The sequence below is a fragment of the Macrosteles quadrilineatus genome, unplaced genomic scaffold (assembly GCF_028750875.1).
Source record: "Macrosteles quadrilineatus isolate MER2022 unplaced genomic scaffold, UCM_ALF_1.0 Scaffold_2__2_contigs__length_208266976, whole genome shotgun sequence".
Classification (NCBI taxonomy): domain Eukaryota; kingdom Metazoa; phylum Arthropoda; class Insecta; order Hemiptera; family Cicadellidae; genus Macrosteles; species Macrosteles quadrilineatus.
The window spans coordinates 167,875,338-167,890,324 of NW_026542595.1; the positions used below are offsets into that span (position 1 = coordinate 167,875,338).

General features: G+C 33.8%; 1 protein-coding gene across 1 annotated transcript; it reads right to left on the bottom strand.

The window, feature by feature from the left end:
- Window positions 1-3,628: 3,628 nt before the first annotated feature.
- LOC128985123 (protein bric-a-brac 1-like) lies at window positions 3,629-14,713 on the bottom strand. Its single transcript, XM_054404504.1, has 9 exons — window positions 14,610-14,713; window positions 13,805-14,081; window positions 11,421-11,722; window positions 10,450-10,648; window positions 8,709-8,851; window positions 7,257-7,379; window positions 6,780-6,929; window positions 5,224-5,389; window positions 3,629-4,748 (listed from the first exon to the last, which is right to left on the bottom strand). The coding sequence occupies exons 2-9, from the start codon at window positions 14,046-14,048 to the stop codon at window positions 4,717-4,719; spliced, it is 1,359 nt and encodes a 452-aa protein (XP_054260479.1). The 5' UTR covers window positions 14,049-14,081; window positions 14,610-14,713; the 3' UTR covers window positions 3,629-4,716.
- Between the last annotated feature and the right edge of the window lie 274 nt (window positions 14,714-14,987).

Consider the following 14,987-nt stretch of genomic DNA (forward strand, 5'->3'; position numbering starts at 1 on the left):
AATCTGTAGGATATGGCAGGATTTAATAATATTTTTGTTCTAGATCTTTTGTTGGTATCAATGGTATCAAAATAAAAAAAACCTAATTTCATAAACTTGTGATACAAAACATTTGAATCTATAGCACAATAAATCTTTCAAAATTATATTAAGTTAGACCAAAAAAAAGGAGTTACATTTTTTTAGTAGGTTTATCCAAATATATTATTGTTTCCAACTAAGCGGTAACACAGAAAAGTTTAATTACTTTTAGTATTCTGCCATTCTGCCTATGTCAATCAGGCCTTAGGTCTGTCTAGCCTTCCAAGCCACTTATACAATAGAAATTTTAACTATCATAATTAAATAACAGTAAAAGTAGGTTCACTATTTCTCTGATGAGGTGTTGTTTTGATTTCATTTCATAGGGAGTGTTTAGTTTCTAGCATTCTCAATCAAAGGTAGCATCACAGGCTTGTTTTATTACTGCACACCTGCACACCCAGCCTGTTTATGTTATGGTTATAAATTTATAAAATGATAAAAATTGAAATAGCCACAGCCTTTTTTAATATCCTATTTTTTATTATGTTAAATTTAACTGATGTTACTCGATTTAAGACACGAAACCCCATGCTTATTAAGAAACTTTATGTATTATTTAAAAAAAAGTGCTAAATCATTAAATAAAAGGTACTATCAAAGCTTCAAGTTACTGTAAAAGGTGTTATAGGCTATCCTAATTTATCATGTAGTGATAACAATAACATATTTAGGGGTAAATATAAACGAATTTAAATTGATTTCATAAATACCCAAAATACCCGGGTATTTATGGATTTTGGGTATTTACCCCGAGTTTTAAATACCCAGGTATTTTACATCACTAGCTGAAACCCATTTTTTTTCTACTATAATATGTGAAAGAATAGGAGCGGTAAAGCTCCACCACAACTATATAACATGTCTGAACTTAACCATTAAAATTATACTACTTCCCACAATATAACATATTTCATATTTGGTCTATATTTCTCACATCGTTCTCTAAACACAAAATCATAAGACAAATGGGAATGTTATTTAAGCATTTAAGTTCATCTCTAACAGGTTTAATCATTTGATTGATTTAAACCAATGAAATCAATTAATTAAACTCAACAATAGTACAATAAGTTAACAGAATAGCTAATTTCCTTTAACATAGCTAAGCTAGTAGCTTAAACACGATCGCTGCGGGCCACTCACAAGTGAGTGCTCTAGTTCCTTTCTGCCATGCTGAACGCTCATCCGTGAGCGCAGGCATCGCCTACATTCCATTCAACTTCTGCACAGTAGCACACCGCGAAGAACGGGTATTTTTATGTCTGCGTTTATCTAGGAGTGGGTGCTTTATTGTGGTGTAGGATCGGTAGTAAATTACCCTGTAAAATCCCCTTCTGGCAAGCTTAGAAATCAACTTGTTGTCTTGTCTTTCTCCCTCCAATTGGCAATACAATGGAATCGGCTAGTTCTAGACAGTGCTGCTATCTGTGAGTGTTTCAGCAAACCTCGTAGACTCTCGTCATAACGCAGCACATTACCGCACGTCAAACTGAAATATTTGGTAGCCAAACGGGTTTGCTCGATGGTGGGCCGCAGCGAACGTATTAATTAGCAAAATTCAATTTTAACCCAATTCATTTCAAATCCATATTTATGATATACATTTACAGAGAAAACTTTTATTATTCTAGTAAACACTACCATTGTTCCAAAATGAAAACTCATCTTTTAAAATAACAGTTCAAGTTACCAAAACAATAATTATAGCTTAGGAACTCGTTATTTCCATAAACTGCAGTCAAATAAATCAAAATCTTATACTGTACAATGCAATATTACTCATACAATTCAATACAAACTAATGTAATCCATCAATACTGGAATAAACAATATACTGGCATGATCCGTAAACCCTACTCTTTCACACTAGTTTGCTTCTTACTAATTTAACTGGCTTGACTAAAAGCCGTGCCACCTTATATACACTTCTCAGATGTAAATTTAAAAATTCCAATTTAGTGAAATGAGCATAGAAAACACTACTGAAGATCAATTTTCTTTCTCTTTTGGTTTTTTTAGGTACTGAAGCGTTTCAATAAGTGGCCGTTCCAGTTTGACACAGTTACAAAGTTGGTTTACAAAAAAGGGACTTTATGTAAGAAAGTACTGTAAATTACTTGAAGTTTTACACTTTGCCGGTGGCTCATGGGTAATTTTTATTCTTAAAATTGCTGCAGATTTAACATGGAAAATGGATGTTTACTACAATTAGTACAAATGGGAACTTTAAAAAAAAAATTAATTGAATATCCCCACCGAACAACACAGCAAACGACATATATTGTTTGAAATTGAGATTAAAAAAAACTACCATGCAAATGACTTTCTCCACTGTGTGGGATATTTTGTTTTTACAAATACATTGGTTGGCAGCACTTATAAGCTATCGAGTGGCAAGAAACCGGCTGTGTTGGCATTAGCGCGGCCAGAATAATTTTGTGTTGTTTAAAAATATCCACTTGTAACGTTGTTCGGTGGAACTATTCAATTATTTTAACATCTAATTTGTGGCCCGATCAATCCACACCCAGAAAACCACGGTTATACTTAATAACTAGCATTACTTTGGAACCCTCCTCCCTTTAAAAAAGAAACAAACAGGGTGGACTAAGTACCAAATAACATAATATTACCATTACTGTGATTTTATAATAACAGATGTTGTATACCTCACACACAGACAGACACCCATCAAATAACAAAAACAATACATTTGACTAAGATATAGTAATACAGCATATGTGATTAAGATTTAAGTAACTAAAAATACTTAATATACAGTTAATAGCAAACTACAGCTCTTAACGTAACTATGATATAACATAATACTAATAGCAATATTAACAAATAACTTGGGTATCTCACAAAAATATTAGAATCAAAACCAGTATGGATCATAATCATAAAAAAATTACGCAACTGGTCCAAATACTATACTAATAACAATAACATTAACATATGGTTTAGACAGTTTTAGTTTTACTTTAAGGGCAGTAACATCATTTGTTTATGTTTATGATCCATACCGGGGCTGTTCTAGTATTCGTGGTTTCTCCATATGTAACAAACAAATATAATACAAGTGAAAACAATATTTTCATGCAACAAAGATAAACTTGACTGACCCAAGCCTGTGAAAACTTGTAAATTCTTTTGTAAAAAAAAAAGCAAACTAAATTAAATTTTCTATTTTAAAAATCTAGTCCAAATGCTTGTAGGATAAAAAATGATTCAAAATGAGCTATGATTCACTTATTTTCACTTTACTTACTTTCATTTAAAAAACCATCAACCATATATGTAAATATAAAACAGCACAACAGACATATTTTTCAATATACAACCGTAAGGCTTTGGCCAGTAACAGTTATCAAGTGAAAACGTATTTAAGTTTAAATTACAGTAGACCCCCTCTTACGGACCCTAACGGGACCAGACCTACGTTGGATAGCTCAAAAAGTCGGTTAAAACGGGCAATAAAAAAAAATAAAAAAATGAAGTTCCATTTATTTAGAGTCATATAATTACCATTCTGAAGTGGTCCGTGCATTAAAATTAACTACACTAATCTCCTTTTTTTATTTATTTTTTAAGAGGTTGGTGGCCTCTTTAACCCTTGCATTTGCCCGTCCACATAGACTACAGATCTGTGCGTGGAACATATCCAGCAAAGCAAGGGGTGAGCCGGTACCTCAAAGGTGAACTGTGCTGATAAAATGTTTGCGACAGTGACAAGGATCCGTACCCACGACATCGCCGCCTTGGGCTCGAAGTCTGTGACACTACCACCGACTCACCAAAGTTTTCTCAAGTAGGCTATTGACGATAGAAAAGTAACAATAAAACCCAAAAACGTTGGTCAAATACTTTCACATGAATGAATTATGATCTTAGGCAAGAGTCAATACAAATTCTTATTATAATGCCTTTAGTAATATTAATTTATGCTTTCCAAATCCAACCTAATACAGTACAGAACTTATTGTCAAAATTAAAGATACAAGCAACCATTTGGTTACGAGACAGGATGTTTATTTGTACAGTAACATCCTGTAGAATGAAGCGTATTGTCCCCATTAACGGGAGTGGAAATGCCGAGATTCCTAGAGAGTGGGGGTTGAACTGAACTGCTGTCAAACAAGGTCAGTTAATACAAACTGTAATATTTTATGAGCCAGGATGGATAATCTGATTACTGGTTAACGCGAGGTCAGTTAAGTGGGAGTCTACTGTAAAATACATTAGTACTCACATTGATTGTGTAACTTAGTATTTGGAATATGAAAAAGAATTCACAAGTAAACGCAAAAAGTAAATTCAACTTTTTAGCATACCTTACTTAACTTTACAACAAAATAAACTCTTTGTGCAATGACACAACAACTAATAAGTAAGGTAATATCAAGGGTGACACAAATTGCCTACATTTTGATTTCATTTTATTAATTCTACACTACCATTCGCTTACAGCACTCCATGTTAAGCAAAGCTATGAGATCAACAAAACCTGATTCATTATCACTAATATCATTAATAACTAATTACTAAGCTGTTAAATTTCATCCTCACTTTCTCAAATAATGTTATGACTAGGTAGGAATATTTGCCACAAGTTGCTCACAGTCATTTTCATTATCTTCCATCATCATCTCCGAGTCTACACTCTGAAAAATATAAATATATCATTAAGAAATCTTCAGCTAAAATATTATGATTGTTGAAGACATAACAGAGCACAAGGCTTGAGCTCTTTTTATGTTATAATCATGAACTTTGCAAAAAAAATCCCTTAGTATTTCCTTCAGATGACAAAGATTTTGGAATATGAAAATACAAGGGTTAGTCATCATTATGTAGTAAAGAAAACAGTGCTTACAGACATTTCGATAAGCTAAATTGGCCAAAATCCTTTCTGTATTTCTTTGCCAAGCAAAAACACGGATGGCTCCCTTATATTCACCAGAGCATTGTGGCATTTAACAAAATGGGAGTGGAAAACACTGCACAAACACCAACAAGTCTATCAACAAAATCCGCAGAAATAACAGTTTCCTGGCATCTACAACCATTTTGCGGATATCTTCCACCTGTTCGGGAATGGCTAAAAGAATTTAGCTTTAAAATTGTCCAGTGACTGACCTGGGTTGATCAAGTCAAAGTGATCTGAGCCGTTGAGTCCGTTGGAAAGAAAAGGTCCGTCGATATCACCCAGAGGGAATATACTGTCCACACTTCCCACCTTGTGAGCTCCTGGCAGACTGATCCCTTCCGTGATTCCGTCCGTGTCCCTCATGGCAAGGATGTCCTACACGAGATGTCCCCAGTTAATACATCTCACAAGTTAATCACATAAAGAAGGACTCTTTGAGGACAAGTGCAAAATTTTTATCCTGGCTATGATTTTACTAATGTTTATGTTATTTTCAAAAACAATCTGGACACAACCATCTCATTTTTATGGAGACTATACAATCTGAAAACAGTTAAATTGCGGAAATATAGCATGGATAAATTATATTAGGCCTATAGTAAACATGAAGATTTAGGCTAGTAGAGAATAGTAAAAGTAAAAGTGAAGCTTCAGAAAAAAATACTCTTTACAGCATTGCAAAGATTTATCATTGTATTGGTGAGACTACAAACACAAACTGAATATCAAGCTCTCAGCAATAATGGCAGTTGTATTTTAAACTATATATATCTTGTGTGCAGGCTAAGATTTCGACCCGAAAATGTCATACAATCCAAGATGGGTTTTCTAAATAAATTTGATTTTGCAGCATTGAAAATAGAATTGCATTGAACTCTTTGCAGAAAATAGACAGGACCTAACAAATCTAGCAGAAAATGTATTAGTGGAAGCTAAAAAGTTGGTCTGTTAGTAAATGAAGACAAAACACAATATATGAAAATATGTAGAGAAATTGATATTGATGTAGCATGGATCAAAGTAGCACCTTTAATTTATTATTATTTATTTAAGTAGCACCTTTAGAAGTATTGAACCATAGCTTTAAACTAATTAATGGATTTAAATACTTAGGGGTAACTGTAGTCAGTAATAATAGAGAAGATAATGAAATTATTAGTAGAATAAGATCTGCGGAAAGGTGCTACTGGGGCCTGAATAAGGTATTAAGCAGCAAACTATTGAGTAAGAAAACTAAAATAAGGATTTACAAGACAATACTTTAACCAATAATACTATATGACTGTGAAATCTGGGCTTTAACAAAGTATTCAGAAAGAAAGCTAATTACTTTTGAAAACAAAGTATTAAGGAAAATATACGGACCTATTCATGAAGCAGGAGTGTGGAGGATAAGGAAAAATAGTGAACTGAGAGACTTATATCATGAGCCAGACCTAATTGCTTTAAGAGTAAACGATTGAGGTGGCTAGGCCACGTTTTAAGAAGGGAAGAGTCTAGTTTAATTAAACAGGTATACACAGGTAGACCAAATGGTAGAAGACCCAGAGGAAGGCCAAGACTGCGTTGGAGAGACCAAGTCTTGAAAGATGTAAGAGAATTGGGAGCAAGAGAAGAATTGACCAAAGACAGGGAAAAATGGAGGCGGATCGTTGGCGAGGCTAAAAACCACTTTGGGTTTACATGGCCACAGGAGTAAGTAAGTAAGTAAGCATTGAAAATTGAAAATGTAAAAAGAAGTCAGAATGATGATTTAAATACTTACATTGAGCATGTCAGGCATGTCATTATGAAGCAGTTCGGGCAGCGTGGAGCAGTTTTGTTCCAAAGGATCGGGCAGAGGTAAGGTGTTTGGTACAGTCTTCTCATCATGAGTAGCGTCTCTTTCCACTGGTGGTTTACGTATTGTGTTCTTCTAAAAATATATATCTATTTTCAGTACATCCACATAAATAATATGTAGATTTCCCAAAAAAATTAAAAATGAAAATACTTGAAGTGATAGTTTACATTAATTTTACAACTTTTGAAAGATATTTGTTAGGTACTTGAAGGGTTTAGGAAATATGGAGCTAAGTAGGCCTACTTCTAACTTTGTAGGTAATGCTTGTTTGGTTTTAAAATTTAAAGGACTAAGCTTGTTTGTTCTCCATGCAAATTTCATATTATTTTATAAATAATCTAAAAAAAAACTATGATATTAGGTGTTAACTCATTACAAAAAAATATTGAATGAAAATACCTTTTCGAGCAATAATCTTGGTTTTTTTGCAGGCGAGGCAGTCTTCTTTTTAGGAGATTTCAGTTTTCTGCGAGAAATATTGGGACTCTGTTTGAGCTTAGCTTTGGACGTTTTGGTGGGATTCTGTAAGTAGATAGCACACCAATTTTTAAATAATTATTTACTATTTATAAAATAGCACATGGTTGGGCATAACAGGGATTTTGTGAATAATAACTTATACATGAAAGAAAATTTATTTTTACAGAACACTGTATTTATTAAATGTATGATTTAGGATATTGTTAAATTTACAAGTCAAAAAAGCTATTACCAAAAGAAAGTTGCAATGGTGATGTAGGGATAAACAATAGATATAAATGATCATAATTTTGTTTTGGTTCTAATATTTACACCATTTCAACAACACAACTTCTTGCCCTACTTAAAAAAAAAGTGAGGCAATCTAACTCTGTGTCAGTGGCGACCCTAGCGATTGTGGGGCTCAAGGCGAAGTTCAATAGCTCTCTTAATACCTGAAATACGGCTGTGCGAGGCCCCTGAAAACGCAGAGCCCCAGGCACCAGGTTCGCCTTTATGTAGGTCCACCTCTGCTCTGCGTCGTAACTTGATGTAATTTGATAGTCTTATTAAAGTTTATTTTTTTATTTAACAACCAACTGAAATAGTTTGTTATACAAACAACTTACATATAAAATTTATGTTTATCCTTAATCTTAATTTATTTTCTACTACTCTGGGTTCCCAGTAATTTTAGTTTCTTACTATCTGTCCAAATCCTTTTTTTCTCTGGATATCCATAGTTCTTTGTTATTCAGACAGATCTGGACTTACCTCTTTCAACATCCGACACACTCGGAGTTGCAGTGACACCTCAATATTTCATTTCCCTGTTTCTGCAAGGTTATTTAAAGACCTAGTTAAGTTAACAGTATCAGCTTTGTCGGTAGTTTTTGTTGGTTAGTAACACAAAATAAAAAATCTGTAAATAATGAATGTTCTTACCTTGTATAGTAAAACCCATACAGATAACATACTTTCAATTAATTGGTGTTTGTAAAAAAATGTATTATTTAATTTTAAAACACAAAATTAAACACACCAGTTTATACCTTAATTGATATTTTCTCTTTAACGTATTCTCTGAAGAATTCAATACCACAAAATATCAGCATTAAGTTTTGTGACCAATTTTTATGTACCTATTAGTCCCCAGAATTATTTTTCTCAGAAGCTTGCTGAGTCCTACTATCCCTTAAAAAAAACTCCTATTATCAATTTTGTTAATTTTTAGATAGCCGTTTTTAAAAGTTTTCCACCTCCTAAAATACCACCCTAAGCTGAGCCTAGGTAAATCTGGTGTATTTCAGAGGTATTTAGGTCACCTGCTAAAATTCTGCTATAATTTGAGCAGTAAAAATATACATTTCCATTTCCACATTTTAAATTTACCTTGCAGCAGTTTTGTGGTGAGGGTTTCCTCTTCCTCTTGTTGGTGGGTTGTGGTTTTTTGACAATCTGAGGCTCAACGTCTCCTAAAGATGACTCAACTTCATCTTCATCAAATTCTAATTTGGTTGCTGGCTTCGCTAAACCTAAGAGACAATTGTATTGAAAATGTTTTCTTAATTTGTTTAGTTGACATAAAATTACGTGGTACAGTGGAGTCCCGATAATCCGAACTTCGGTAATCCGAAAGTCTCCTTAATCCGAAACCAAAAAATATATTTTTTATATTTTTTTGATAAAAAAAATTAAAGTTTCTAAAATTTTAAAATTTTTTTATTAAACTTTTAACACACTTAGCTGTACCTTGTCAAATTATTCTGTAGCGGCCGGGCGAGATAGACTTTTTTGTAGAGTATTTTAGTAAATATTTCACCATTTTTGTTATTAACATTTTTCATTTTCGTCCGCCAAATCACAAATGGATTTTATTAAGTGATAATGCTGCAGCCACTAGGTCTAGCCTTAAGTAATGTGAAAAACAATCCCGGGCTCGTGCCTGCGTCCTAAGACAAAAAAAATTTCAAAAAATTAAAATAAAACAAAAACCATTTATATTGAAATATTTGGTAATCCGAAATGGGCCCGGTCCCAACCATTTCGGACTTACGGGACTCTACTGTATGAGATACGTAATTCTAGCAATAGAAATATTGAATGGTTTTTGTTGACTATTAAAGGAAGAGTTCAATTGTTTTAACAAAGTGTAAAAACGCCATTAATGTTATACAAGGATGGATTTGTTAATTTTTCTCTTACAAAATTCCAAAAACTAAAAAACAAATGTGTTGTACACCTGGATTGCTGCTCCTTGGCAAACAGTTTCAAATATGTGACTGCAAATTGGAAAATATTATTAGAGTACCCCATGATCTAAAAATGGACAGTTTACAAACAAATGCTGGGATTTTAAACGAAGTTGCTCGGAGACTATTTAAAGATGATTAAATAATTTAAATGTCAAATTGAAGGGAAAAGAACGTTTTTTCTTACCATTTTGATAACATTTGGAATAAATTCATCAAATTCAGATTTCCATCAATCTCATGAGCTTAAAACTGGCAAAGTGTGTAAGCTTAGGGAGATCGTAGGGTTTCTCTGATGTCAAGACTGAATTTTGTAGGCACAAAGACTCAATATTTTACGGATAATATCATCAAGAAGTGTCGATTTAGGTGGTTAAGCTGAAGACGTCGCCAGGAAATAGATTATTTCGGGCTTCTGATGCAGAATTGTCGGATTTCTTTGACTTTGTCATCACATGTTTTTAGCCAGCCAGGTGGATGTTCTTTCAAAACACTCATTAAAACAACGTTAAACTTCTTTATCATCAAGTAGATTTAAATTTAGTTTAATTAAGCAATCAATTTAAACTCTGCGAACCACAGATTACACTTTGTGCCTTCTTTTGCACCGAAAACATCATACTGATGACTGGCGTAAGGCGTGTGAGTCACAATGGAGGCCTACCATCCTGCACCTGTTGTGCACAATGTCAACGTTTCCTCCCTTGCTATACAGGAAACAAAACTTAGTTATTTTAACTTTAATTTGACGTATGAAACGTTTAGTTACCTTGAAAGGTACCCAAGCAATTGCCATTTAAAATCCCGGCATTTTTTTATAAACACCCTGTATGTAACGGCCCTTGACTGCAAACTGGATACAACTGCTAGAGGTTACTTGCCTTTGATCTGCAGCGCCTCTGCCACCCGTAATATTCTTGGGAGCTGAGACTGTGGCACATTAACTTCCCCGCAGTACATGAAGGCTACCAACGCTTGAAGCTCCCAGAACCTGTAGTCCTTGAACATGATGATGGGATGTTTACAGGCGGCTGCGCTCAGAAGGTCGTAGAAATACGGAGAACAAGCAGCCAACAGAATCTACAAAATGTCGGACGTTACAACTAACCTATAGCCTAACATGTGAGGGTAAGATACAATATATATTTTTCATTAAAAATCTAGTTATTTTTTAGATCCAATGCTGAAGACAGCATCAAATTCCAGAGGCATAAAATGGAAGCTGATATTATTGTTATGGCTGTAAATCTTCGCAACAGAAAACCCTGTAATAAACTTCAAAAATTAAATAGTAATTATATTTTTATTTTAGGTACCAGTAATGTAAAAGCTGTGCTGTGACTTTAATTATTAAATTATATGAAGTATTCATCTGTTAATGAAATTTGTATTCAAGTCACATATACGATCCTTTGTTGGTAGCGTATAAAGTGATGATTGATAATATTTCATCCACATCAAACTTTGATTATTATATAGAGCTTTGACACTTTTAAGAGTTTCAGCAGCAGCAATGCAAATGGAATGGACAAAAAACCAATTCCTGAGGTAAATCTTTTTAAGTGGGGAATCAAGATGTATGTGGAAGAAGAGGTGTTCACAAAAGATTTTCAAGTAGGCTACTTTTATTTTTAACGTCGAAGTTGTACAAGCTAAGTTGTACAAACTACCTATATAATTTATCTAATAAATAATAATTGAAATCTTTTAGTTTCAAAATTTCTAGCTTTGAATATAACGTTCTGGCTGAAGAGAATAACTTTCCCAACGTTTACAATAATTGAACTAGCTACATTTTTATTTAAAAAAAAATCATCAATATAGAGTAGCACATGATTGTTCATTGCTTTACCTTGTGACACCTGAGGGATTGTCCCTCGCAAGCTAACGTGACGTCTACAAACTGTTCATCCTGTAGCAGCTGAGGAAGAGTCGTAGTCATGTTGTTTACGTAGGTGTTCCACTTTATACACATTACTGGTTCCGGCTGGGTCTCGCACTCCACTACTTCTTTTCTACCTTTTTCCTTCTTTCCACTTTCACCTTTCACGAATTCAGTTTTTTTTCGACTTCTTTTTAAACTAGAATTCTTCTTTATAGATTGTAGTTTCTTGGGTATTGTTTTTCGTGTAATCCTCTTTGATGGCTCTTGAACTGCAATAGAGTAAAGAAGCTTATACAAGGGCTCTGTGAATTAAAGTCTCCCATTGTGGCTAATCAATTTAGTCCATGTAAGATCTATACTGATTCTACCCCACAATACATACGATGAAGTCTCTTCATATGAACCAAAAAGTATGTGACGGAAAACAGGTGATCCTACCATGTAAATTCTGTGATTATGTTTCTGCGAGATAGGAGTCAACCTGCTAGTGGGGATGGGAACCGGCTAGAACAGTAGTGAATGAATTTTAGGACAAGGCCCATGTAGCACAGATGGTTGGGCCAACGTTGGCCAACTGTGGGACAGTTGGTCGATGGTTGGTTGGAGCTTCCACAACCAACCAACCGTTGTCCAACTGTATATCTCGTAGTTGGGCCAACCAATATTTACAACTGTGGACCAACATTGGTTTATTGTTAATGAAATACATTAATATGCATTGCTGGGTATCATACATCAAGCCAACCGTTGTCCAACCGTTTTTCACTCGGTTGGACCAACAAAAGATACTTTTGTTGGACCAACAATGGTCCATAGTTGAGTTTACACGACTTTCATTCTCTGGGTCTAGCTTTCACAACATAATTATAATAAAATATCTGGTTTTACAATACCTTTATCAGTTCCAAAAGTTTCCAAAAGTTTTTGGAACTGATAAAGGTATTGTAAAACCAGATATTTTATATATTACAGTTCCGGCGCTACAACAATGAATTTTAATAATGCAAATATTTTTTAAATTAATATTCTTTAACTTATTTGCAACAATTTAAGGGGAAAGAGTAATTAATCATATAACAGGCAATTATAATAGCATTAACAATCTAACGGTAATTAATTAATCATTCAAATACCAGTATCCTCTCTAACTCAAAAAAAAAAAAAAAACTACTTATGATGCCTTAACAGATTAACAGAATCATATTATACTGTGTAGTATCAAAAATTGAAGTATTGCGACCATTGCAACTGTCGGCTGCTCTTTCACCACTTGAAAACTCTCTATATCAGCAATCACAGATAGCTCAGTGGTAAAGTAAGAGGCTCATAAGTCGAAGAACCCGGGTTCGAGACCCGTCTGGGCCAAAAAAATTTTGTTCTAGTTTTTTTTCAAAATTTGTTTTTATGAACTATTTAATCAATTTACTCAACTAATAATTATGCTTTTCGTACTAAATCTTTATTATTTTGTGTGAAATAAAACGGTTGGACAATGGTTGGCTGGAAAACAGTTTAAAGAGGTGACATTTCTACCGTTGGCCAACTGTGTGGCTCCACAATTTACCAACGTTGGCCCAACCATCTGTGCTACATGGGGGTGTTGGTCTTAGATTTGAACAAACTTGCTTGGCCGCGATGGAAGTGTGATGGAGATCTTAATTCACAGACAGCTCTACACTTGTATTTTATTCTCTCATTCTCATTCTCTGTCATTATTAGTTTTGGCTTTCAAAGGATCAATATATAGTAATTAAATTAATGAAGCCCAAACACACAGGTGAGTGAGGTGCAAGCTTAGTGGTTAGCTTCTCTGACTTTGAGAAGAGTGGTTCAATCGTTGGCATATCCACAACAACTTGGTTTTAAATCGCTTTTCCTATATGATCGTTTGTAATTTGACAACTGAATTTTAATTAGTTTGAATATGACAAGATTAGTGACTGTTTACAGTAAACCAGCACAATTGTAATACAGTAGTCCAAATAGTTAAATAGGTACCTCAATAATATGACTGTATGATCAGTTCACTGTAGGGCTTAGGCTAGCAAAAATAAAGACACAATTTTAGGGACTGATCTCATATATATATATATATATGTAAACAATATGCCCAGTTTTAGTTTACTGGGTTAGTTATCTTTAAGAACGGTGCAGTATAAAAAACATAGCTCACACCTAGTAAGTGATTTTTTCGACAAACTTATTTCTGACCTCATTCATTTTGTTAAAAGCTTGTAACAAAAAGAATCACTTTAGGCACGGATGATTAGGCCTAAACTGCTAGCTAAAATCAAAAGGCTTCTAAAACCAGTCACAAAAAAATTAATTTTCCATTGAAAAGCAGACATTACCTGACGAGCCAAGTTTATTAATTGAGGGCAGATGGATGTTGTGTGCGTAGAGAATATGTCTGCGAAGGTTGGTAGTGCCACAGCGGTTGGGCGAAGTCCCTCCTCTAGACATTTTGATGCCACATAACAGGCAGTCTGCCATAACCGCATTGTCTTCACAAACTTTGAAATAAGACCAAACAGGACTAGTCTGGGCCCTTTCCCTCTCCTTTTCCTCTCTCTTTGTTTCCTTATTTTCACCCATGTTTTTAATTGTATCTCCAGAGTATGGTTACTCCTAGAACAAATTAAAGAGTAGTAAATAATTTTATATCCATAATAATTGTAGTCGTTATTTTCATTTAAAAATTATTTTAGCCTAAGTTAAAGCTATAATGTTACACAGTACCGCCACCGGTAAGTTTACGTGTAAAATTTGTTGTATGTGTAATTTTGTCACAATTTTTTCAATAGGGTTCTAACAAATTTTACAATAGATAGGCCTACCAAGTAAAAATCAAGTTGCAGCAACATTGAACAATAATTGAGGGCTATTTAAAATGGAATCAGTCAATCGCAAGAATTGTTTGTTTGATAATTTGTTGGTGCGCCCAATTTTATTATTTTGTTTTGCTTCGAGGGCCTGAGACGAAGTTTTAAATAGTTACGGTATCATCCACCCCATTTACAGTACTGAGTTATCTATTTACATTGATGATTTATAGCCTATCTAAAAATGGATTGTGTCCATACATTATTGACGATTTTATACTCATATGCAGCTTACGTTAGGTAGTATACATTAAAAAAGTTAAAATAAACTTACAGTTTATAAATTTATAAGATCGTTTTAAAATATCAACTACAACAACAATACCACACTACACTTTATTGATAATAATGACAGTGGAAAATAAACAACATAAAAACTGTAACCAGACGATACTAGGTTATACAGAAGAGGTGATAAGGGAGAGAGGAAGACACTCACGAGAGACTTCGTGATCGATTTTTATTCCGTGTCCTGCACGCTATGGCTATACCATTGAATATAGAAAATAGTGTTCAAATTGTGATTTTCAAACTAGAGTTAGTTTTAATCGTTAATTGGTTTAATGATAAAATAAAACTAAAACAAACTCTTTAAAAAATATTTGTTTGGTATAGTTTGTAAGATAAAAGTTTGTTTTATTTTATCGATTAT